The sequence below is a fragment of the Setaria italica genome, chromosome II, assembly GCF_000263155.2.
Source record: "Setaria italica strain Yugu1 chromosome II, Setaria_italica_v2.0, whole genome shotgun sequence".
NCBI lineage: Eukaryota > Viridiplantae > Streptophyta > Magnoliopsida > Poales > Poaceae > Setaria > Setaria italica.
In genome coordinates this window covers 5354833-5376884 of record NC_028451.1, presented here as the reverse complement: position 1 = coordinate 5376884, position 22052 = coordinate 5354833, and the positions used below count along the sequence as shown (strand labels likewise).

General features: G+C 43.3%; 1 protein-coding gene and 1 pseudogene across 1 annotated transcript; one reads left to right on the top strand and one right to left on the bottom strand.

The window, feature by feature from the left end:
• The first annotated feature begins 1918 nt into the window (after window positions 1-1918).
• On the top strand, window positions 1919-3215 carry LOC105913861. Its single transcript, XM_012843933.2, has 2 exons — window positions 1919-2036; window positions 2117-3215. Exon 2 carries the CDS (start codon window positions 2162-2164, stop codon window positions 2546-2548), a length of 387 nt encoding a protein of 128 aa, XP_012699387.1. The 5' UTR covers window positions 1919-2036; window positions 2117-2161; the 3' UTR covers window positions 2549-3215.
• Window positions 3216-11126: 7911 nt separating this feature from the next.
• On the bottom strand, window positions 11127-19826 carry LOC101761974 (annotated as a pseudogene).
• Window positions 19827-22052: the final 2226 nt, after the last annotated feature.

The following is a 22052-nucleotide window of genomic DNA, read 5'->3' as shown; positions in this document are numbered from 1 at the left end:
TTATCTCGATGAATGCTATTGCTCCACCTATGATGTTTTCTGTCAAAGTTAAATGTGTCAAATGCTACCTTTGTGTTTGTAGAATTATATAGAACTCCTTATAATGGGCTCTTTTTCCTTGGCTTGGCTAGTGAGTGATTACTATCTGTGACTTTTCTTTTTTGTTTCCTTCAGTACAGCGCATGTTTATCTACATTGAAAGACCGCATCGTTTGAGATGTTGGCAGCAATGCATGGTAACAGAGAGCTTACAGTTGAAAGCTCGCTGCATTAACTTCAAAAGTCAAAACTATCTGTTGATGTTAACTACATGATCGAGCAGAGCTTGTTTTACATAAACTGTGTGATTGTGTCTATGATATCAGTTCTATGAAAAATGACCGTCGTCCTGTTTAGATACATGCCTGTTCCATATTGTTGCAGCTAATAGTTGACATGGTGCTTCTACAGTTACTTGATTTAACCATACTCCGTACAAGTTAGCTTTGTGTGCAGTATGATAAACGGGAACTCCCAATGCGCTTTAACTGGGACTCAAATTCCAATATAACTTATTGCTAACAAGTTCTGAATTGTGGATATTTTCCTTGAATAAAGTTGTATAAGGTCAGAGGCTAGAGCTTGTTAAAACCTTCCGAACAGACTCTTATTTGAGATTGTAGATTCTTCGAGTGAAACACATTTTACAGGATGCCGGTTTTATTTCGTTTCAAAAATGCTAAATTACATGATTATCAACATTTACAAAGATCATACGGTTCGTATTACATCTTTGTTTTTATTTAGTTCCTTTTCAATTCTGTTACTACCATCTTTTCTTTGAGCGCTGGATTTGTTTGCACTGTCACTGTGACGACCTCTGCATGTTCCTATCACGCACAAAATGTCAGTCTCTAACACCACAGTCCACAGCGTGTTGATTAAAGCCGCTACACACATATAATTCCCATCATGAAATATTCTGTAATGCAATAATTATTAAAAATGATGTATACCTGCAAGAAAAAACATAGTGCTAAGAATTCCATATTTCTTTAGTACATGTTCTATCTGATTGGAAGTTTGGAAAACATAGTGAAAAATTGGATTCAGGTATTGCAGGGGAAAAAAACAAAGAGTGCCAAAGATTCCACAGCAAGGGCGTGGTTGGGACTGCTCCACTCCAAGTTTTGTAGCTCCGCTCCGGATTCATCTTGCCAAACACCTTCAGCTCCACCACCACCAATTCCAGAAAAAAGGCCAACTCCAAGGTTTTTCTCGAGCTCATCAAAGGGTGCTCCGAAAACACTGATTTCGAACCTTCTCTTGGAGAAAGATGTTCCGCCGCCGCCGCCGCTGCTTTCTTCCCTTCCTCCGGCGTCCAAAAAAATCAGCAAGATGGATGCTGAGGATGATCCTCAACTCCCCAGTCCTAGCAAATCGGTGAGTAATCCTACAGTCAGATCGATTTTGACCCAAGCCTACGTTGCTTAAAGAGTTCTCGCTGCCAACATTGCTCGTGCCGCTACCTCCGCTGGCCGGATTACGTAGCGTCTCGTGTACAATAGCGTCGCGCGTATTGTAGCGTCTCGTGTTCCGTAGCAACGTGGGTACTGTAGATCATGGGGAAAAAAACCACTCAGGACAAGAGTGACTATTTCCACCGGTTCCTACGATTCCTGGAGCTGGATTTGCATCCGGTAGTCAAAGAGATATATAGCTTCCTATTTTTCTGAAGTTGATGGAATGGAGCTAGAAAAAGGTGGAGTCGGTGGAGTGGAACCGTTTTTTTTTGACAGAGCCGTTAGGCCATAAGCTAGCAAGCCCCTTGGGCCTTGGCTTGGCGAGCCCAATTCGTGCCCTGCGGGAGAGTTGCTAGGGTTTCCCAAGAAATTCCGCCCAATTCCACGGCCGATCCCCGCTTTCCCTTCGTCCTCGCCTCCTCGGGCAGACGGGCACCATCGATCGCATGGCTCATCGTGCAGCCGGGGAGCAAAGTGGGGATTCAACCACCACCGGCTAGCGCCGCCGCCGATCCCGTCCGTCTCCGGCGACCGGTACGCTGCCCTCACCTCCCCGCCGCCGCACTTCTTTCTCGCGTGCGTTCCCTCACCTAACCTCACTCTCCGCATCGCAGCTTCCCGCACCTCCCTCCTCTCCGACCCGCGGCGTCGACCGCGCCATGGAGAACGGCCTCCCCGACGACCCCCTCGCGGAGATCCTCTCGCGCGTCCCCGCCAAGTCCCTCTGCCGGTTCAAGTGCGTCTCTAAGTCCTGGCGCGACCTCATCGCCGGCCGCCTCCGCTGCAGGAGGTTCCCCCAAACCCTGCAGGGGTTCATCTACGGCGACGGCGAGGCCCACGTCGGCTACATTGTGTGCAACCCCGCCACCGAGCAATGGGTGGCCGTGCCCAGCTCCGGCTGGTCTCCTTGGCCAGACAGCAAGGCTGAAGAGGATGAGGATTACTTTACAGAAGAAGATGTGCTCACCCATTTGATTTCGATCCAGCTGTCTCCCCGCACTTTCAGTTGGTCCAGCTATGGCAGGAAAGTTACAGGAAATTGGTAGGGGTGCACACTTACTCATCTGAAACTGGGGTATGGAGGACAAATGAGGGAGGTGATTGGAAACAGTCGGGTTTGGATGCAGTCATAAGCACCGGTGCTGGATGCCCCTTTAATGGCATGCTACACTTGAAAGTCGATGACATTTATGAACGCCGGAGCATCGTAGTTGCTGTTGATGGAGATGGAAAGACATCAAGGATCATTCGCTGAATAGAGAAGCGTGGTTTTCCTGATTTTGTAGGTCAGTCTCATGGGCAACTGTATTGCATTAGTGGAGACATAGACGACTCTGATATGATAACTGAACTGTCTATTTGGGTTCTTGAGGACTACCATACAGAAGAATGGGTTCTGAAGCACACTGTGAGCATTTTGCAGCTGTTTGGGAAAATGAGTTGCCGATTTGACTCCTACGAAGTGGTCACCATCCATCCTGATCACAATTTGGTCTTCTTTGTTGAGTATGGGGACAGGAAACTGATCTCGTATGACATGGATACTAAGGAAGTGAGTGATGTCTGCACTCTCGGACGTGGCTATGGGCGTATCACTCCATATGTTCCCTGCTTCTCAGATTTGTCGGTGCTTGAAAATAAGCACTGAAATTGTTTCTTTTGATGTACTCCTTAAGGCCTTTAGCATCAATTAGATCTTCCAAGTAGAGTAGCTAGCAGCATGGTGTAACTCTATTAGAATCTGATAACTGATGCATTTTTCTGGTGAAATGGATTTGGCATGCTTCAATGCTTATGGTCATCTGTATGTAAGCTAACTCTACAGCTAGTTATCTTGATGAATTCAGTTGCCCATCTTATCATGATTTGCGTTTGAGATATATGTGCCAATTGCTGCCTTGTATGTTTCGAGAATTAGTTATACTAACCCTATATAATTGTTTCATTTTTTTTGCTTCACCAGTATATGTTTACTCATACTGAAGGGCTAACTATTTCCAGTTGTTGCAAGCAATGCATTTGCATGGTAATGGGAATTCAAAATTAATAGCTCTGCCGTATTAATCTCAAAAACTGTCTAGTTTATGTGATTTACATGCTACGTAGTCCCCAGAGCAAATATTGTCATGTGTAGTTGCTGAATAATATCTAGAACCTTGTAAAAGGAAACTTTGGACAGTTTCAGTGCTCTCACGTCTGTGGTAGATGTGCTCTGAAAAATGACTGGCATACATGACTGTAGCCAATTGTCTTTGCTACAAAAGTTAATAGCTGGGATGTTACTTTAAAAAATTTAGTTTACTGCTGTGCAGGTCAGTTTTGTGTGTAATATGATACTTGAGAATTCCTAAAGCGAGATTCAACTGAAACAAAAATTTCAAAAGAATTCATAGTTGTTGCTGTAAATTCGAAATGTGGATGTTCTTCTTGAGATGAAGTTGTACTAGATCAGAGGCCAGGCGATAAGGAGGTAAAAGTGTTAGAGAAAAGGATACCAACATTTGTGTGACATCCAAGGATAAAGGTTGAATGTTTAGTCCATCATATGTTAAAAATTGTACTTTGTGCTGTTCCTGCAGGTATATTGGCAAACTCTTTTAGAAATTAAACCTCTGCTGGCTTCTGAATGTTTGTAGTTAAGATTTTATCCTACTGTCTGGCCTTCAGTTAATTTTGTTTTACCATCTTGTGCAGGTTGATGGACGGGCTCCTATGTCCTGGTAATATTTGGTGATGATTTATGAGAGATCATGTGAAATAGAGCCATTCAACCATTACATTCTTAGCAAGATCATATGATGCGTAGACAATCGCATGATAAGGTAATTGGATGATGATGGTTACACTAAGCAAACAAAATGCTACTGGTTTCTATCATATATGAACCTAGCACGTGGAATGATCCTACTAGATAGCATGAGTGGGTTTATGGTCGACTCACATGTAAAGCCTCTAAAACAAAACGAGCAAAGCATTTTACAGGCTGCCATATACAGTTTACTCATTCACTCCTAGAACTCTACTTTCTTGCCAGCTATATAACACTAAGAGATTTATATTTGCCTATTGCCGCGCCCCTGTGACATGAAGATGCAGCTTGAGCTAGGATAGCCAGAGCTCACATTACAGTCTGTACACCTGCAGGAGACCTGGCTAGCAACTAATCTCATGATATTCAGTAGTTGTTGCTCAGAAGCTGGAGGCTGCTGTGGGCTAGGAGCTACTCTCTGGGATTCTGAGACCCTCAAACTGAATCCAGTTAGTGTGGAGATAGAATGGAATATTGCTTTTGCTGAAGCTGTCAATTCTGTAACGAAACACCTGATGAACTGATATTACATGCATGGAGATTGATGTGGTGGGATTGTTGTTTACGTTATGGATCTTATAGTTCATTTTCTGTTACTTCAATCTTGTTTACGAGAAACCTCCTAGCAGAGCACATAACTAAGCAAAGCTTTTTTTCAAGTACTTTAGCATTCCCAGTATATAGCCGATTCTCTGGATTGTTTATCACTGACTTTTCGACACTGATGTTTAATGTATGCAGTAATTTTGGCTGGATGGCACCTTGATAAGTTAAACTGCCCAGACCTTTGCAAACTAATCAGTTCCAGGGTGATCTCTTGCCGGACCATCCAGCAGGCCCTTAGGGAAGCAGTGGATCTGAGATATTGGGTGCCCTCTATCTGTTCAGGCCATGGTACAGTACATCAAGCTCTGGCTCAAGCTTCAACGATTCCATTAGCAGGCAGGATTGGAGGACTGTGTATGCTGGTGCTGGATAAGCTCCCAGCAATACACACCATGTTCAGCCTACCTAATCCTAATGTTCTCTGCAGCGCAGTCCAATTGTGCGGCGGAAAGCAAGCGTGGGAGCACTGGGGCAATGAAAGTTGCTGCACTCCCGGTCACCATAGCAGATCGGGTGGGAAATACTGAATTGGCTGGCACGCTCGGATATTTGGACGCAATCACAAAACTTCCTGATCGAATTGGTGGCTGGCGCTCCAGCATCTGGACATGTACATGAGGGGCATTGACTTCCTTGTCATGCTGTTGCTGTGGATCATTTGGAAAATTGGAAGGAGGGAAACGGCCACATTTTCACATTTTCAGGGATTGGGGTCCACAATCACCCAGATCATCACTGATTTGCTCTGATCAAGCAGGAGATGGAGCTTTGGAGTGCCACTGTAGCAAAACTTTTTTGACTTTTAAATTCGTGAGAGAAGGAACATGTAGCAAACATCTTGGCCCCTTGGTGCTTAGTGCTTGTAATTGGTTGTTTCTTCATCTGTGATGAGTTGTAAACAGATTTGGAGGGAATCTTGCACAACTCATGTCGTAACCGGTCTGGCACTTATCACACAGAATCATCACCACACGCTCAAAGAAGAAAAGACTCGTTCCGGCGGCAAGATGCTTTTATCTTGAAGGACAATTATCACAGGATGTCAGATTGCTGCTTTTGGAGATGGGCCCTCTTTCATATTCTTGTTTGACATGTGGGATTTTTGGTGTTCTGAAGGTGCTGTTTCTGCTACTTTTCTCATTCGCATTGAATCAAAGGATCTCAGTTTCTGCAAAATGATACCGAATAGAATTTCTGGCTAACCCCTTTATTTCTTCGAAAAAAGAGTATTCTCTGATGTTCGAGCCCCACCGCTCTTGAAATGGATGTGGCCATCCTATTGCTGGAATAGACATTTTCTTTCTTCTTCTGGCTACTCCTTAATGGCCATTTGGACATGAAAATTTTCGTTATATCCTGAGAAGAAAGAACAGAGACCTGCCAAATCTCCATTGTGTTCTCAGCAATGGAAACTTTGAAGAAGCCTCAGAACATCTGTTCGTTCATTGCACATTCAGTCAGTGGTGTTGGCGCCTTCTGCGTATACGCAGAACTGAACCTTGGTATTTTTTGACATGTTTCAAGATGGCAGGCATTAGGCAAAGGTTCAGTTCTCTACTATTTAGGGAGATCATCGTACTAGTTACATGGACTGTCTGATGTCATCAAAATACTATCAGTTCTTTGATGCTGCTGTTCCATCACTTGGTCGGTGGAAACAGACAAAGTAATCAAGTTAGAGTTTGCTCTGCTGTTGCACCGAGCAAAGCTAAGTATCAAGGGGCTACTTTCTGATTGTCTAAGTAATATTTCTTAATGGTTTCTTCGTTTTCTTTTTGGACCTATAGTCCCTGAAGCTTTTGTTCATACTCTTCTTTTATTAATTGAAAAATATCTTACTGTGGGAAACTTTGGTAAAAAAAAAATCTCTGACTGTACTTTTCTTCTTAATAAAAAGATAAAAAGCTCTCGTCCCTATTCTAGAGAAAAGTACTGTTTTTAATAGAATGCAATGGAGAAACAAAATGCTCATGGAATTTAATATTTCCTGCTTCCTGATTTTAGGAGCTGATATATATTGCAAGTAGTTATCATGATGGGGTTTCATGATGAACTAGATGTAACTGATAAGTGATAACATCTGAGCAGCCCATGTGATTGTTCATTCTTGCATCAAGTTCGGGAATGAAGCAGAATCCTTTGGATTCACGACGTTGCCAGATGCCACAGGATTCCCATATTTGTCATTAAGGCCACTGCAGATCCATTCATTGTATGCTGTCTACTGTTGATTGTGCTTGTATTAGGAGACTAATACGATGGCTCAGTTAGTAAAGACTGTCCGAATGGTTGTTGGAAGGGACAATGCACAATCACGTTCATGTTGATCGTCTTTGAAGTAATCTCTGAATATACCTCAAATAATTTCAGGTGTTAAAGTGTAAAAATGATCGTCTTGTGGAAGTACGATGATCTTTCATGCTTCGAGCATTATTTTCTGAATTCATTTTCCCTTCATACACTACAAGAGGTTGTCAGGTTGTCCGCACAGCTAGTGTCATATACTCTGCCTATACTCTTCGTGAAGTGCCATCGTAAAACACCTAGCGTTGTTACCTAAAAATTAAATTTATCTTCTTCTTTACTTAATGAAATAGTACACAATCTTTCGTATAAAAAAAAAGTAAATTTGTACTCTTCACACGTGCAGATTTAATCGTAGGCGAGAACTTATAAAAAAAATCGTTAGTGAGAATGGTGTGGCGGCCCCAGCTTTTCTCGGCTGCCTTTTTAGCCAAATTGACCCCCTCGATTTACTCTGATCACCATCGCCAAAATGTACACCATCCCTCTCCCCTGTTTTTCTTTTCGTACAGCCTTTTCAAATAGATAAGCACTAGTAGAAATACTCGTGCATTATTACGGGTTCTTACTTGCTCTCACGTTATTATTCGCGGCTTCGCTTCACAATATGTCAGTGCGTTGTCCCTAGTAGTCCTATCTTTACAAGTATAGTAGTAGAAGACATTTGTGGGTGGTTTGATGCCATCTATTTATTACGTAGGACCCACATATGGAACTCGTGCGTTCCGACGGAAGCGGGAGCTGAGTGACGTCCTGTCGTTCGGAGTCCCATTGTCACGGTAGAAGGTGATCTACGATGGGAGCGGCGTCAAGATGTATGACGACGATGACGGCGCAACCATTGTTGGGCTCCGTAAATAGGAACAAAGTTAAGGATGGGAATGATTAAGTTTGAAGGATGTATTTTTTTAATACAAAATTTTGCATACGATCTCGGATGAATACAAACTTTATGTCAAAATTGTAAAGCTCGATGAGATTTTAAACTTTGTAGTTGACAATTTTTTCATTCGAGATCGTTTAGTAGTTCAAAATGTGTTATAAGTTCAGAGAAAAAATATATTTGCCACGTATGAGATGGAATAATGCATGTGTGTTAATATTTCCATAGATCGATTGTTACTTACTTGTTGAGGAAATTCTCCGTCCTCTGATTGCAAGTTGATCAAAACCTTCGCCGCTCTGTGCAGAGGTGTTGGATCTCTCTCAGCCTGTATGGACGAGATTTAAGTACCATTTCTGAATGTGCACATCGTACCAAGTATCAAAAGCCACAAGCTAAATTAAACAAAGCAGACCTGTCCTGCGCCAATCAGTGCCAGCATGGCTCAACCAGTGTTCACTGCATGAGCTCGCTTGCCTTTGAGATTGGTGTAAACCTGAATGAGTGCAAGTTAAATGAGGATTAGTGCAGAGGTCTTTCCAATTCCCAAGAAGGCTACATGGATATAAGAATTATCACCGTGCTACTGTTTTTACTCACTAGCAGGCCAGCATTTCAACTGCTATCTACTTGTGCCAAACTCTTCAGATAAATAGTGTGCTCGAAATATAAACAGGTTTTCTCTGGGATTAGTATCCACTGGTGACTAATTATATTTTCCTACATTAAATCCAAAACCTGGTTGAACAAAAAAATCCTGACTACAGCACACAGATGATGAAAATTGGAATAGATAAACATAGTGCAGCAAGCAGCATTGCAAGTATGTCCCTGGCGCAGTGCATGCCGGACTTGTCCGCCGGCGACTGCCAGGCGTGCCTCCAACGTCTCCTCGGCACGGTCAACTCCACCATGGTCCTGCGGATGGGAGGGTAGGTCCATGTCATACGGTGTTATTTCAGGTATGAGACGTATCTGTTCTACGAGAGCCAACCCACGCTTCGCCTTGGGCCGTCATCGGCGCAGGCACCAGCTCCGACTCCGACTACAGAAGGGAAACACAAGAGTAAGTTCTATGAGCTCAAATATAATAGTACTCCGTATTTACCAATCGAATCTTAATGGGCATGTTGTAATCAGGGCATATGAGCAAGCTGTGGGCAATTCCGATTGTTGTAGTTCCTCTAGCAGTAGCAGCGTTTCTCTGCTTCATCTTCTACTCTCCTTGGTTCAGAAGGTACAGGAAAGGTATGTGAATTAGTTGCTAAGACGGTGTTGACTCGTGTTTAAATAAATTAGTTCCAAACTTCCAATGAATAGTATATGTTCATTTAGAAGATATGACCAAACATTCATAAAACAGTTATTGTCATCTGCATACATTCAGGCAAAGCGTAAGGTTACAAGCAGGATCAAGGCGTACTCAGGACTTGGAAGGAGATGAAGAACTAATTTGGGATGGGAAGAACTCAGAGTTCTTGGTCTTCGACTTTGAGCAGGTGCTGGAGGCAACAAATCATTTTTCAGAAGAAAACAAACTTGGACAAGGTGGCTTTGGCGCTGTCTACAAGGTAAACCAATTGGGAAATATATCAGACTATCAGTATCTTTTATTGGGAATTATTTAGCTGACTAAACGTGATACCACTAACACAAGAAACAGAGCAGAATCACTGTAATTGTGAACATTCCTTTTTTCTCATTGCTTCAAAAAAACAAACATTCTGTTTTCTCAGGGTCAGTTTGCTGACGGATCGGAGGTAGCAGTCAAGAGACTCGCTTCACATTCAGGGCAAGGTTTCACAGAGTGCAAATGATGGCGAGGCAGATCAAAAATGAGCAAGAGAAGAAAGTAAGTTCTTTTCTTAACTAAAAAACAGTGAAGTTAAAAATGTATTAACCAATACCCTTGTACAAGGAACTTAATAATGCCCCATAATCCGCATTGTCCGCATCATATTTAACTTTATGGCCAACTAAATAGCATATTCTGCTGTTAAGAGTTCAGCTGTGACAGTGCCCTGGTAGCTTTGTACCATTTATTTGATCATAATAAGCTGAATTAAGTATGATCCTTGATATTTAGGAACTAGAACTGTGCCACTGTTTGCTGACTATGGAAATGAAAAGTACGTGATTGGAAAGAAGACCTGAAAAACTTGCTTCGTCAGATGTTTGCCTATGCCAAATCAACCTTATATAGCTGTAATAGGATGCAAGCTGTACCATGTCATGGTTGAGATAAGCTATTGTCCGATATAAACGGAAGTTGCCTTCTGAATGGATTTGCAGGTATTTGGAGATGAATGCGTGGAGTGGCGTGCCTACCGTGAAGGTTGCAGTCACCATCGATGCCCCTACCGTGGTAGAGCTGATGATGCAGTGGCTGATGGCGGATGATTAGTAGCATCAACAGCAAGCCAGGGGCACCGGGGATCATCACCCTATTTGCAATGCAGCACTCAACCACCCAAATGGACTCCTGAATGCAGGTGTGTTGCATTATTATGCAAATTCTGGAAAAGATTACACCTTGTTCTTACTACCTTGGGCGATGAAGCACCTTTTGTTTCGTCAAAAGATTTGCAATGTAAGGAAGTAAAGTTGGAGTTAGTATCTTTGTGGAATTTCTTGGCATAAGATGCATGCCTGAAAACAGTAGACATGAATTGCATATTTACTTTGATATGCTGAAAGTCTGAAAGTGTTCGTACCTGGAACCTGCCTGACTCATCATTATGCCCATCGAATCAAACTCGTATTGTATAGCACCAATCAAAAAGTCTGTTGCAATGTGCAGCATAACGGCTCATCTTTAGAGACTTCATTGTTCATTGCATTGTTCATAGTACGATATACATATGTTACAATGTTCAAGAATTGACTTTAAGCAATGCTTTCAGTCTTCAGTACAATGTATCTCTCAAAATTAGCATGGTACAGTTTACTTCAAACTGTATTTCTTATCACTAATGCTCAGCTAACTTAAAACTTCCCACAGCTCAGTGGCACACCTTAATTTTGTGCTAACTTGAAGTTCCCGAAGCTCACTTACAGGTTCACAAAAACGTGCAGGAAAATGGCCTGGACTTCTAGGGAGGTCCGTGTAGTTGTCCTTTCCAGAAGCCTTTTTGCTCAATCTCTGTTGCCCAACTGTGGCATTTATTCAGCCTCTATGTCTAATATCCTCCTCAAATATTCCAATTGCTCAAACTCACCTTGGAGCTCGTCCCACTGTAATTGTCAAGGGAAACAAAACAATAAGTACATATCCTGATAAGCGCCGGAACAGAAAGAAAATCTTTCAGCTATTTGATGGGTTCAAAAATCTACTGCAGAATTCAAGCTAGAGCCTAAAGGGCAGACCCTGATGAAAACATATTAGGTTACTCCTTGCTATCCACTTTTGTTTTAAGAGTTTGTACTTCAATTATAACAGAGTGCAGAACAGGTGCATGGACTTTGAAGTTCAGATGGAAGCATAAAGAGAATAAAAAAATGGAATTAAGCACATATCACATGGTGCTTTCAGCAAATGACTTGCAGTACCTAAGTTTGGAAAACAAAAAATACGGCACAATTTCTAACACTGGAGTATGAAACTCTGGTCTGAAATATCCTAACGCTACAGTAGACTAATCCAAAAATATTTGTGAATCATAAACAGGTGGAAGTGTAAATTTATATAACTGGAATATAAAACTCGGGTCTGAAATATCCCAACACTACAGACTACAGTAGAGTACTCCAAAAATATTTGTGAATCATAAACAGATGAAATGGTAAATTTAGATAACTGCCAGTTAATACCACAAATGGCTATGAACATATAACTAACCTCTTGAAGAGACAAGGAAACTAACTTCCACCCAGAAGGAGTAATGTAGCAACGTTTAAATGCTGTGTGGCCTAAAGGTGTACCTGCAAAATTAGCACACTTCAATTAGTTTATTCTGTGATATTTCAGTAAGATGACAGGAAAAATGTCAGCCTGAAGCTCCATCTGGATGGCACACAAAAGCAACAAAAGCATACCTAAATTCCTGGAGAAGTGTGTTGACCCATCTATCTCAAATGCAAGCTTCTCATCAACTAACACAGCATCAACTGTGTAACCGTCAATTGCATATTCCCTAACCCATTCATGCCCTGTACTATATAGAAGACGACCAACCTCCTTTTTGAAATGAAGTTGTCTTCTGATTGAACCTTTTGCTCTTTCCTGCTCTTGTTATTTTCTCCTCAAGATCACTCCTTAAGCACAGTCCAAGATTTGGGTATTCAAGCTTCAAAGACTGGTTTGCAAGATAAACTTGTGAAGCAAACATCATGTCTTATACTGATCGGAGACCCGTTGCTCTTCAAATTGACTCAGAGTTCTCCAGATATGTAAAAAGAATGGACGGTCCATTTTCCCAATTACTGCATAGGACCAAGCAATATTCCCAATCTGATCTCGACTGAAGTTCAGAGGACGGTCCATCTCTTGATGCATGCTTGATGTTACATCAGACACATGGCATTGGAACCTGGCATCATTCTGAAAAGCAGCATCTAGTGCATCAAGCAAAGGATGGGGCACTCATTCAGAGAAGCACATCCCACAAGAACTGAGCAAGCTCTTGCTCCTTGAAGGTTTGCAGTATCTGTGCTGCTCTCTGGGCCAGAGCTGAGAAAAGGCCTGGTGCTGATTGGCGCATGGATGGGAATGCTCCAGCAACATTGGCAACATTCTGTGCATTGAACTCTTGAACCTTGGTTATGGCCACGTCAGCGATCCTATCCATCTCTGATTGGTAGAGCAGGTCGCCACCAATCTTGGACAAGGCCCAGGCTATGTTGGAGATACCCTGTGGCGAGCACTCCGGCAGGGCCACCATGGCCATACCCACGAGCATGGACATGTCCCTCTAACGCGCAAAGGCGAGCCGGTGCGTCTGCATCATGGACACCGCTTCCATGTTCTTGGCAATGCGGTGGAGTGCGGTGGCGATGTTGAGCGGCGTGAGTGGCGACGGGCTGAGACCCTTGGCGACATCGGCAATCACGCTGCTTATACGTAGCAGGTTTCACGCGACGGTGGGATCGGGTCCCGGAGCAAGATCAACGCGGCTGCCTGGAAAAGGAGGCGGCGGCGGCGGCGGCCTGGAAAACGAGGAGAAGGCGGCTGCAGACTGGGAAGGTAGTAGTAGGAGGAGGAGGTGACAGCGCCGGCGGCGTCCTGGAGAAGCCGGAGGCAGCGGACTAGAAAGTGAGGAGGAGCTGGCGGCGGCGTGTGGGCGGTGGCGGCAGCCGAGCGCTATGGGCGCAAGGGCGTGCGGGAAAATGAAGTGGAAAAAACCCCGAATAATATATGCTGGGCTAATTACAATTTTACTTGTATAAAAAAATCTATACTCCATACTACCACGTGGTAGTATTGATAACAGAAATTCGCATGCCTTTCTGATTGCAGAACTGCTCTCAAATGTCCTACTAGTAGCAACTAATCCCTTCACACCAAACCAAGTGCCGTTGGTGAAACAAACAGCCCAAGAGCCATACCTGTTCAGAAATATTGAAACAAATAGGGAACAATGTAGAACTATTTGGAAGCACCTTATAAAATAATATACAGTTGCTGATAAATACTGACCATGAGCCGTCGCTTTTCTGAATACTCTCAATGAAACTAGCAGCTTTGCTGATACAGCTGTCTACCTCTTTCCTGCGGTGCCCAGGGTTGAGCTTTCTGAATGATGTCAGGGCCTGAATCGCTGCTGATGTACATTCAACATACCTGCCAGATGAGTATTAATTTGTTTTCAGTTTGTTTTATACATAAAAATCAGCAAAGAGAAAAGTTATCGCTTCTTACGGGTAATCAATCACAATGTCCCCAAAGGTCTCAGCAGGATTAATAAGCTGAGTAATTTAAGAAAGAATGTCAATATAGATGAAACGTGAAAGATTCAAGGAATGATGAATATTCTATTCTTGAAACAGAACATATTATTAACTTGTATTTTTATTCAATGGCAAACAGAAATAACTAAGAAATCTACAGTGTCCTGATTAACTTGGCAATTGGCGTTATATGATTCCAGTTTCTTGAGAGAGTAAATAGGCGTATAACTTCTCAATTCAGAGGAACCACGACAACATTAATTTAAAAAATATTGCCATGCACAAGCAATAAAAAAAAGGGGGGGGGGGGAGGGTAAGACCTTGTGAGTTCATATGTTGCAAAACCACCATTATCATTCTGTAAAGTTTAACACAAACTTGTGAGGCATGGTCCATCCAACAGAAGACATGCATGTGATTTATTCAAATCACAGATACATAAAAACAAGGGAATCAAAGAGAAAGTGCAGAAAACAAAAGCTTGATTCAGTGTTTGATACAATACTTTAATAAGAATGCTTACAATTTAACATTGACCATTTCGTCATAAATTGATTCAACAGCAACAATTGAGAAATGCAGTAAAAACATTCAAATATACTTACCATATAAGACATCAGACAACTGACAACATCATAAAATTGATTAGCTTCCAGCGATTCACCAACAATTTCAGGAGAAATCTTTGATAACAATAATGAGGCCTGGAGTAAAAGAAAACAAAATATTAAATATTTAAAACAAATAATTATAACAATGTCACTATAGTCTCAAGAATATTGGAACATAAATGACAAGGAAAAAAGCCTAAACCTCATCACACATGAGACCTAAATTTTACCCGTATAGTTTGGCAACACAGAAAGAGTTGAGATGCTGAAAGAATAAAGGATCCTAATCTCAAAAGAGAAAAATTTGAATTTCTAAAGTAAATTTCCTCATTGGTATTGCTAATGATCTAACTCACCTTCAGTCCTTCTGCAGTACAATCCGATATAGGCCAACCATGATCGGCAGTGGAGAATGGCCATGCACCTTTAGTTGTGTGGCGGTACCAGTCATCCAGATTTCCAGGGCCGTCGTCACGAACCTTTCACAATAAATACCCATTTGTCAGTACTGTAAATGGATCTAATGTTGAACTATGTAGATGAACAAGCATGTACAATGTACCTGTGAATTCTTAAGGTTGTCGTGTGCTAGTTTAAGGGTGGTACCAAACTCTTCAATGAGGTTGGTAGCCACAATGGCTTGAACTGTGAAAGCTGTATCCCAAAGCTGGCTGCCATTATAACCCTATAGTGGAAAGAGTTAGCTGGATTAAAGATGCCAAAACAATTTGCCAATCCCATTAAGAGACAGTGAAGTATTTTATGTTGACAGGTTCGCTGTTGCAGTAGCTGCCTAATGGAAAGTTAATTAAGTAAAAAGAAATGGGGCACAGGACAAGAAATAATCACCTGCATCTTCATGCCATCTTCAGCGAGCCACAAGTAATCATAGATTCGTGGAATGTGGAGTTTGAAGGCCTCCGAGTTTGGATCTTCAATCCAGCAAGCAAGCATATTTAATACCTGCATAGAATTTCTTGCAGCGATCAGTTGAACAATGCTAGAAATAATCAAGAAATGTTATACTAATCCAGTAATCAAGGTATACACTTCTGGTCAGAGTTTCATAGCCTGAGAGCATGACCCGCACATCATCAATTTTGCAGAAGTGGTGTTAAGTTAACAGAAGTGGCAGACAGAGTCAGAAATACACTATGCTCATGACTGAGGAATCCAACTTATACATAAATTACAAAAAATGTTGAAGAAAGAATACAAGTTTCACCAATTACATGCTATAGCTCACAAGATCTAATCATAGTGCACATGAAGGTGGCAGAAGTGCCAAATCACAGAACCTGCAGTTATAATTATAATACTTAACAGAAAGCAGTGGTGGGGATATTTTTAGTTCTCATAGACGGTTCAGGAGAAAGTAATGTGGCAAAAAGGGTGAAGATGGTATTGGGGAGGCTTCATCATTGCAATGCAAGTAAAAGCTGCAAGTTAAAGGAAGAACTGAAGTCGCAAGTGCCTCAGCTTTCCTTTCTAATTGGAAAGCAATTAAGTCTATATTAAAGTTGACAGCATATGGCCTTGTGACATAGCAAAGTTCTTATGATGCTTGCAGTAAGAACAAGACAAAACAAGACTCCACTTCCTTTTGTAAAGGTTCAACAAGCAATCATAGCCCTCAATTTACCTTGTTTACAGGACCAATGCAAATGTATCGAGTGTTCTCATCTTCATAGTGAACATGCTGCATGACAGTTCCCAGAGCTTTCTCCCTCAATTTGCTCCCAGGCCAATGCAACATTACTGGTTCCACAAATTTATGGAGCGTGGCCCATAAGACATCTTGAACGAATGGGTGTGGATAGTACAGATCTTCCTGCAGCACAAGAATATCAAAACTTCTTCAGACAGAACAAACAAGGTCGTACATGGATTTCTGACAGACAAAGGAAGATAAACATGAAAGTCCATATAAGCTTCCGGAACTAAGCAACTTTTCTAATAGCATCACTTGCCAATTAATGACTGATATGAACAAAAGGGATTTCAATACACATTTGCGTGAAACTGTGAAAGATGGATCCTAAACTTCTTACAGATCTAGATCACTGAGCCATCGGTGGTGATAACTGGTATCCCTCCATTTGAAATTATAAGGTTTATTTTGTTTCATTAGGACAATCCCTTGACCAACAATTACTCTATTAATACATAACTTATGTGACACAAAGTTGATGTCACTATATTTGTAGTAAAAATACCTTATTATGATTATACTTACAACTATCACATAAATGAAATAATAATAGAATAATTATTGGTCAAAACCTGAATGAAATGAAATATGCCTTGTAAAAACGAGGGAGTACATTACATGCTCTTGTGAAGTACTATTACAACCGTTTTCAAATAACTGTCAAGTTTGACTTTACTATTCAAAGTAAATGGAGGGAGTATTTCCTCCATCAAGCATTGCAGAAGAGTCTGCTAAGTATGAAAAAGCGTCGAAAAAAAATCTCTAAGCTTCTTGACAGCTTTTATATATTCAAGTAGTGAGCTATGAGTATGAGTCAAAGCCACATTCTGCCACAGAAATTTCTGAAATGTATTATTTAGCACAAGCATGGTTACCACGAGGTTGAGTTAGCAGCAAAACATACTCTTTTGTTAGTGGGATTTCTGAAAAGGGAGCAACTTCAAGAGATCCCTTAAATTACCCTAATAGCTTAATTAGGAAGAAAAAGAAGAAAAATCCTCTCCAACAGCTCCCCTAAGCTGCCGTAAAGTTTCGCGGACCCGAATCGGGAACCCCACGCCTTGCATATTTTCACGAGTTCCTCACTCCCCCAATCGGCCCTGCACTTCCTTTCGCGCGTGTTTTTTGTGCCTGCCGCCAAAGAAGCGCACGAAGATGACGGCGACGCGCGAACGGGGCTAGGAGGACGCGCGGCGTGACCCCGGAGGTGCCGGCGCCGGCGGTGGTGTTGACGCCATTGGCCCAGAGCGCGTTGCTATGCACGCATAGCGCTTAGGCCTCGACGCCCGCGCCGGAGAGGCTCGCCAAGGAGCACTCGCGCACGGACTAGCGGACGCGCAGACGCGCTGTCCCGTGCCACGCCGTACGGCCCTACGGAGGAGAGGGAGGAGACAGAGGTCCGCGTCAGGCCACCATGGAGGAGCTCTCCCGCGAAACGGAAGACCGAGGGACAGGAAGATTGAGAGAGTCGGAGGAAAAGTTACAAGCATATCGAACCAATTTCTAGAAATCAAACCTGTGCTGCTGTCCTGCTGCGCAGCGCGTGTGACATCAAGCGCTCAGCAGTCACCACCTACAGCCGCTACCTCTTCTTGCTTTCATCAATCGCCCAGATAAGGATCAGGCCACGGTGGCTCTTGTTTGTGGAGAACGATGAACCAAGCAATAGATAAGAATGAAGCTTTGTACTGCGTAGGTAGATTGAGTTCATGGACCAAGGAACCCCCAACTCATGGCGCACGTCGGCGTGCTGTGCTGTCGAAGGAGCGATGGAGCTCCGTTCCGGAGGTAGGAGAATGTAGGTCCAATTATGATGATGTGACAAATATTGGGGAGTAGTTTTTAGCATTCTGTTGTGGCCTGATATGTTTTTTGGGAAAAAATTTTTTAGCATAGCCCCCGATACCTTGTTTTAGGAAAGAATTTTTTGAGAATTAGCCTCACAAGATCAGCTTGGGGACTAATAGATAACTTCATGGCACCTCATGCAATGAACTTGCGCCATGATTTGGCCCATATGTATCAATGCCTATAAGAAAGGATAAGCATAAAGTTAACAAACCTTAACACACTGATTGCGGGCCATGTCCCAATTAATCTTGCTGTAAGGGTCTTTGAAAAGTTCCTTTCTTAATTCCAACACAAGTGGCGTGATTCGGCCGACAAACCTCTTCCCATAAATGTAACACATCGGCAAATACACCATCCGGCAATGACACCACATCCTCCCTGTAAGAAAATGTAAACCAAAATAGAGTATCAGCACGGAACAACATAGCAACCAAAAATAGACTGCTGTTAAGAATACTGTACTGCAAAAGCAGTTTGATTGTTGGCCTATTAAAAATGAAAAAAGGTTGATATACAATTGAAAAATCTTATAATGCAAGATCAGTGGCCATTGTAATATTCAATTTGGGTCAAAAAACTGTTGTGAAATCTTCAATGCATACTGTGTAGTGTATACAGCCTTCAGGATTGAAATACCCCTGACTACAGTAGTAGTATCAACTTAGCAATCTTTACTACTATGTGATAGAATTTATACGTGTATAAACACTGGAAGTACATGGAGAAAAGAAAGTAGAACCTGGATGAAATGGCAGGAGATATGGTAGCAGCCATACTTCTGGTGGCACCGGCTTGTTACCAGACCATTCAAACACACCAAGTACCTTAAATAAGCCAGGGAATTAGAAGGAATTAGACAGATCCAAGAAGGTGGAAGCAGCTCATAAATAAATGAATAAATAAGAGTACCCTACCGAGAGCCAAAACTTTCCCCATGATGTCATATATGGTGCTAGCTCCACCATGGTCTAAAATCCAGTTTCGACCTTTCTCCATGGCTCCATCTCCACTATCTGGTTTCTGGTCCCTCCTCTCCAAGCAACCTCAAACTAACATAGGTCAGTGCTGAGCCAAACATAGTACTTGGGCCCTCTATGTGCAAGCCCCAACCGCCATCTTCATTCTACACTAGCATGCAGTAACTAAAATGAGATTACATTTAGCCACTGTAGGGTTGATAGATCTAGAACTGAATCCTTGCCTGATGATTATAAAGATATCGGCGGATCTCCTTCTGGTGTTCTGATGATAAGACAGTGTTTAGTGCTCCCCTCACATACAATGTTATGATCTGGGTGAAGGTAAAACACAATTAGTAGCTTTCATGTAGACCAAGAGACATGAAACATACTTTCCTTATGATCTAAAATGAGACATTGCACGTTCCTATTTCAGGAGTTAACTAAACTGGTACTCACATTCAATCCGAAAAGAAATTGGATCTCATACAACAAGAGATATAGCAAGTGAGAAAGAATAATATATCAATTTCTTCTTAGCCATATAGCTAGATTAAACACATACTCGCAGAAATGCATATCCAAGTGAAGTAAGAAAGTTCAACATATCACTACAGAGTTCAAGTTAGTACCAAGCCTGGCATAAGGAACATAGGACCACCATAATCCCCAGGCCAGTGTCCAATGCTCCTTGAAGCATCCATCGTCCGGCTCACCGGTCAGTCCACGAATGCAACTTCGTTTCCAAGCGCCGGCACTGTACCGTCCCGCCACACGCCACCGTCCCCGGCCATCCGCACGTACTCGCGCCGTCCGCGCCGCGAGGAACGCGAGCCGGCTGGCGCTGAAGAACGGACCGCATCTGCCACGGCCCAGGAAGATGCTCACACCTCCTGGACACCAGTTCCCAGGAGGAGTTTAGCGGCAGCGTTGGAGTGCAGTGCTCCCAGGCACACCAGACAGCGCTCGGCGAGCGGCACATCACCGGCACCTGCCACAACGCCCCAGCCTGAGCCAGGGGCAACAGAATCGGCGACGGCGAGGGATAAGACGGCCGCATTTCTGAACAGTGTTCAACTCGCCGTGCAAGCACCTCTCGCCAGGCGGCCGCCTTTGAGGCAAGCCGCGGCCTTAGCGACGCCGGCGCCCAGACGCAGCGGGCGGCTCGCCGCCCAAACGCTCAACACGACGGTCCGGCCATCCAAAAAAGGAGAGGTGCTTGCAATGAGGAAACTGGGGATAATTGCGCAAGATGAGGATGCCAATCACGCTTCTGCAAAAGCCTTTGACAAATTGTTGGCAACAACCATGCAGCCTCGTCACTTTGCTGCCATTAGGGACATATTTCCAGCGCCTAACGCCCTGTCTGACGCCGATCTCATGCAGATTGCCAGCCAGGCGGGTGCAGGCAGCGTCTGATCGCTGACTGCGTCCCTACCTCGTCGTCGCACACCGCATGAACCGCTGCTTTTTCATGTGGCTAGCAATCAGGAATAGGCTTTGGGCGGCAACAAGAAGGCAACGCCGAGGACTTCAGGACCAAGCCACCTGCTTTCTCTGAGATCAAGAGGTAGAAACCTCTGACCATCTGTTTGCCAGGTGCTCCTACACGGTCCAGATTTGGCACATCGTCAGTTTAGTGCTGTGTATTCAGAATGTCTTCCCGGGGCATCAGATGATGCTGGAGGATTGGTGGTTACAAAAAAGACAAGGACTGAACCGCCTGAAGAGAAAGGGGCTCGACTCCGCTTTCATGCTGATTTCTTGGTGCATTTGGAAGGAGCGTAATAACGGAGTTTTCAGCAGATCGTCGCCAAGACAGCCATACCAGCGGGCTCAACAGATTTCAGAAGAAGCGCTCCTGTGGTGTGTTAAGGCCCTGTCAGCATTTGCCTGGCCACATGCAGCTGGCTCAGTTCTGCTCTAGATCTTCCTTGCTTTGTTTTCTTTCTCTGGTTGTGTTGAGTCTCCACCTAGGTATCTAAGAAGTGAAATCTTGTACCGTGTGCGAGAGTCCGGTTGGCCCGCGTTGTAATCTAACGTTCTATTTCTTCTTAATACAAAGATACGCAGCTCTCCTGTGTATTCTAGAAAAAAAAAGAAAAACGGCTGATTGCTCTTTTCAATGTAGTCGATACGGCTTCCTCCGTAACATCTTCATTCTCATCCAGCTTGATTGCTGGAAGGTCCAGCTTAAGAGGATTTTCTTTAGCAAACTGCAGTACGTAAAAGAGAAGATATGCTTCAAATTTACAGGGAAGTGGAGCACTGAAACAGGGACTGCAGAAGAGAATAAATTTTTTAAAAGTTTACAGAAATCACTGAGCGCAAACTGAATTATATAATTGATAAAACAATACTCCAAGTTAACCCTTTTGCGTGGTACTAATACAGTAATATCTCCATGGACAGTGAAAAAGGTCACTGTAGTCTGTAGTAAAGAGACCAAGCATAGCTGATACTGAAGTAACCAATATTACCATGGGCAGTGATATTCAAAACCCCTAGAGCTCCATTTTTAGGCATTTTGCACAGTACATGAATGTTACCATGGGCAGTGAAAGGTCACTGTGGTAAATGAAACAGTCCAGAGCAAAGGCGTGGCTGATAGAAAGCGCCCATAACAGCCGTATGATGTGTGATGGTACATAGGACGGTTGCAAATTGCAAACTGAACCAAACAGCAAAGTAAGCTAAAAGGAGCACATCGCCGGATAACACAAGTTCAGTTCACCCGCTCCGCATTGAAAGCCGGTGGTGGAGGTTAAGGGGCATGTTCCCGTAGGCCCCACGAGAATCCGCGAAGCAACACCCTCTCCGCCGCTTGTTGCAGTCAAACGCACGGCACGGCGGAGCACGACCGCACCACGCCACCGATCGGCCGAGACGGCGACATGCACGCGGCCGCGGAAGCCGCAGCCGGGGCGAGC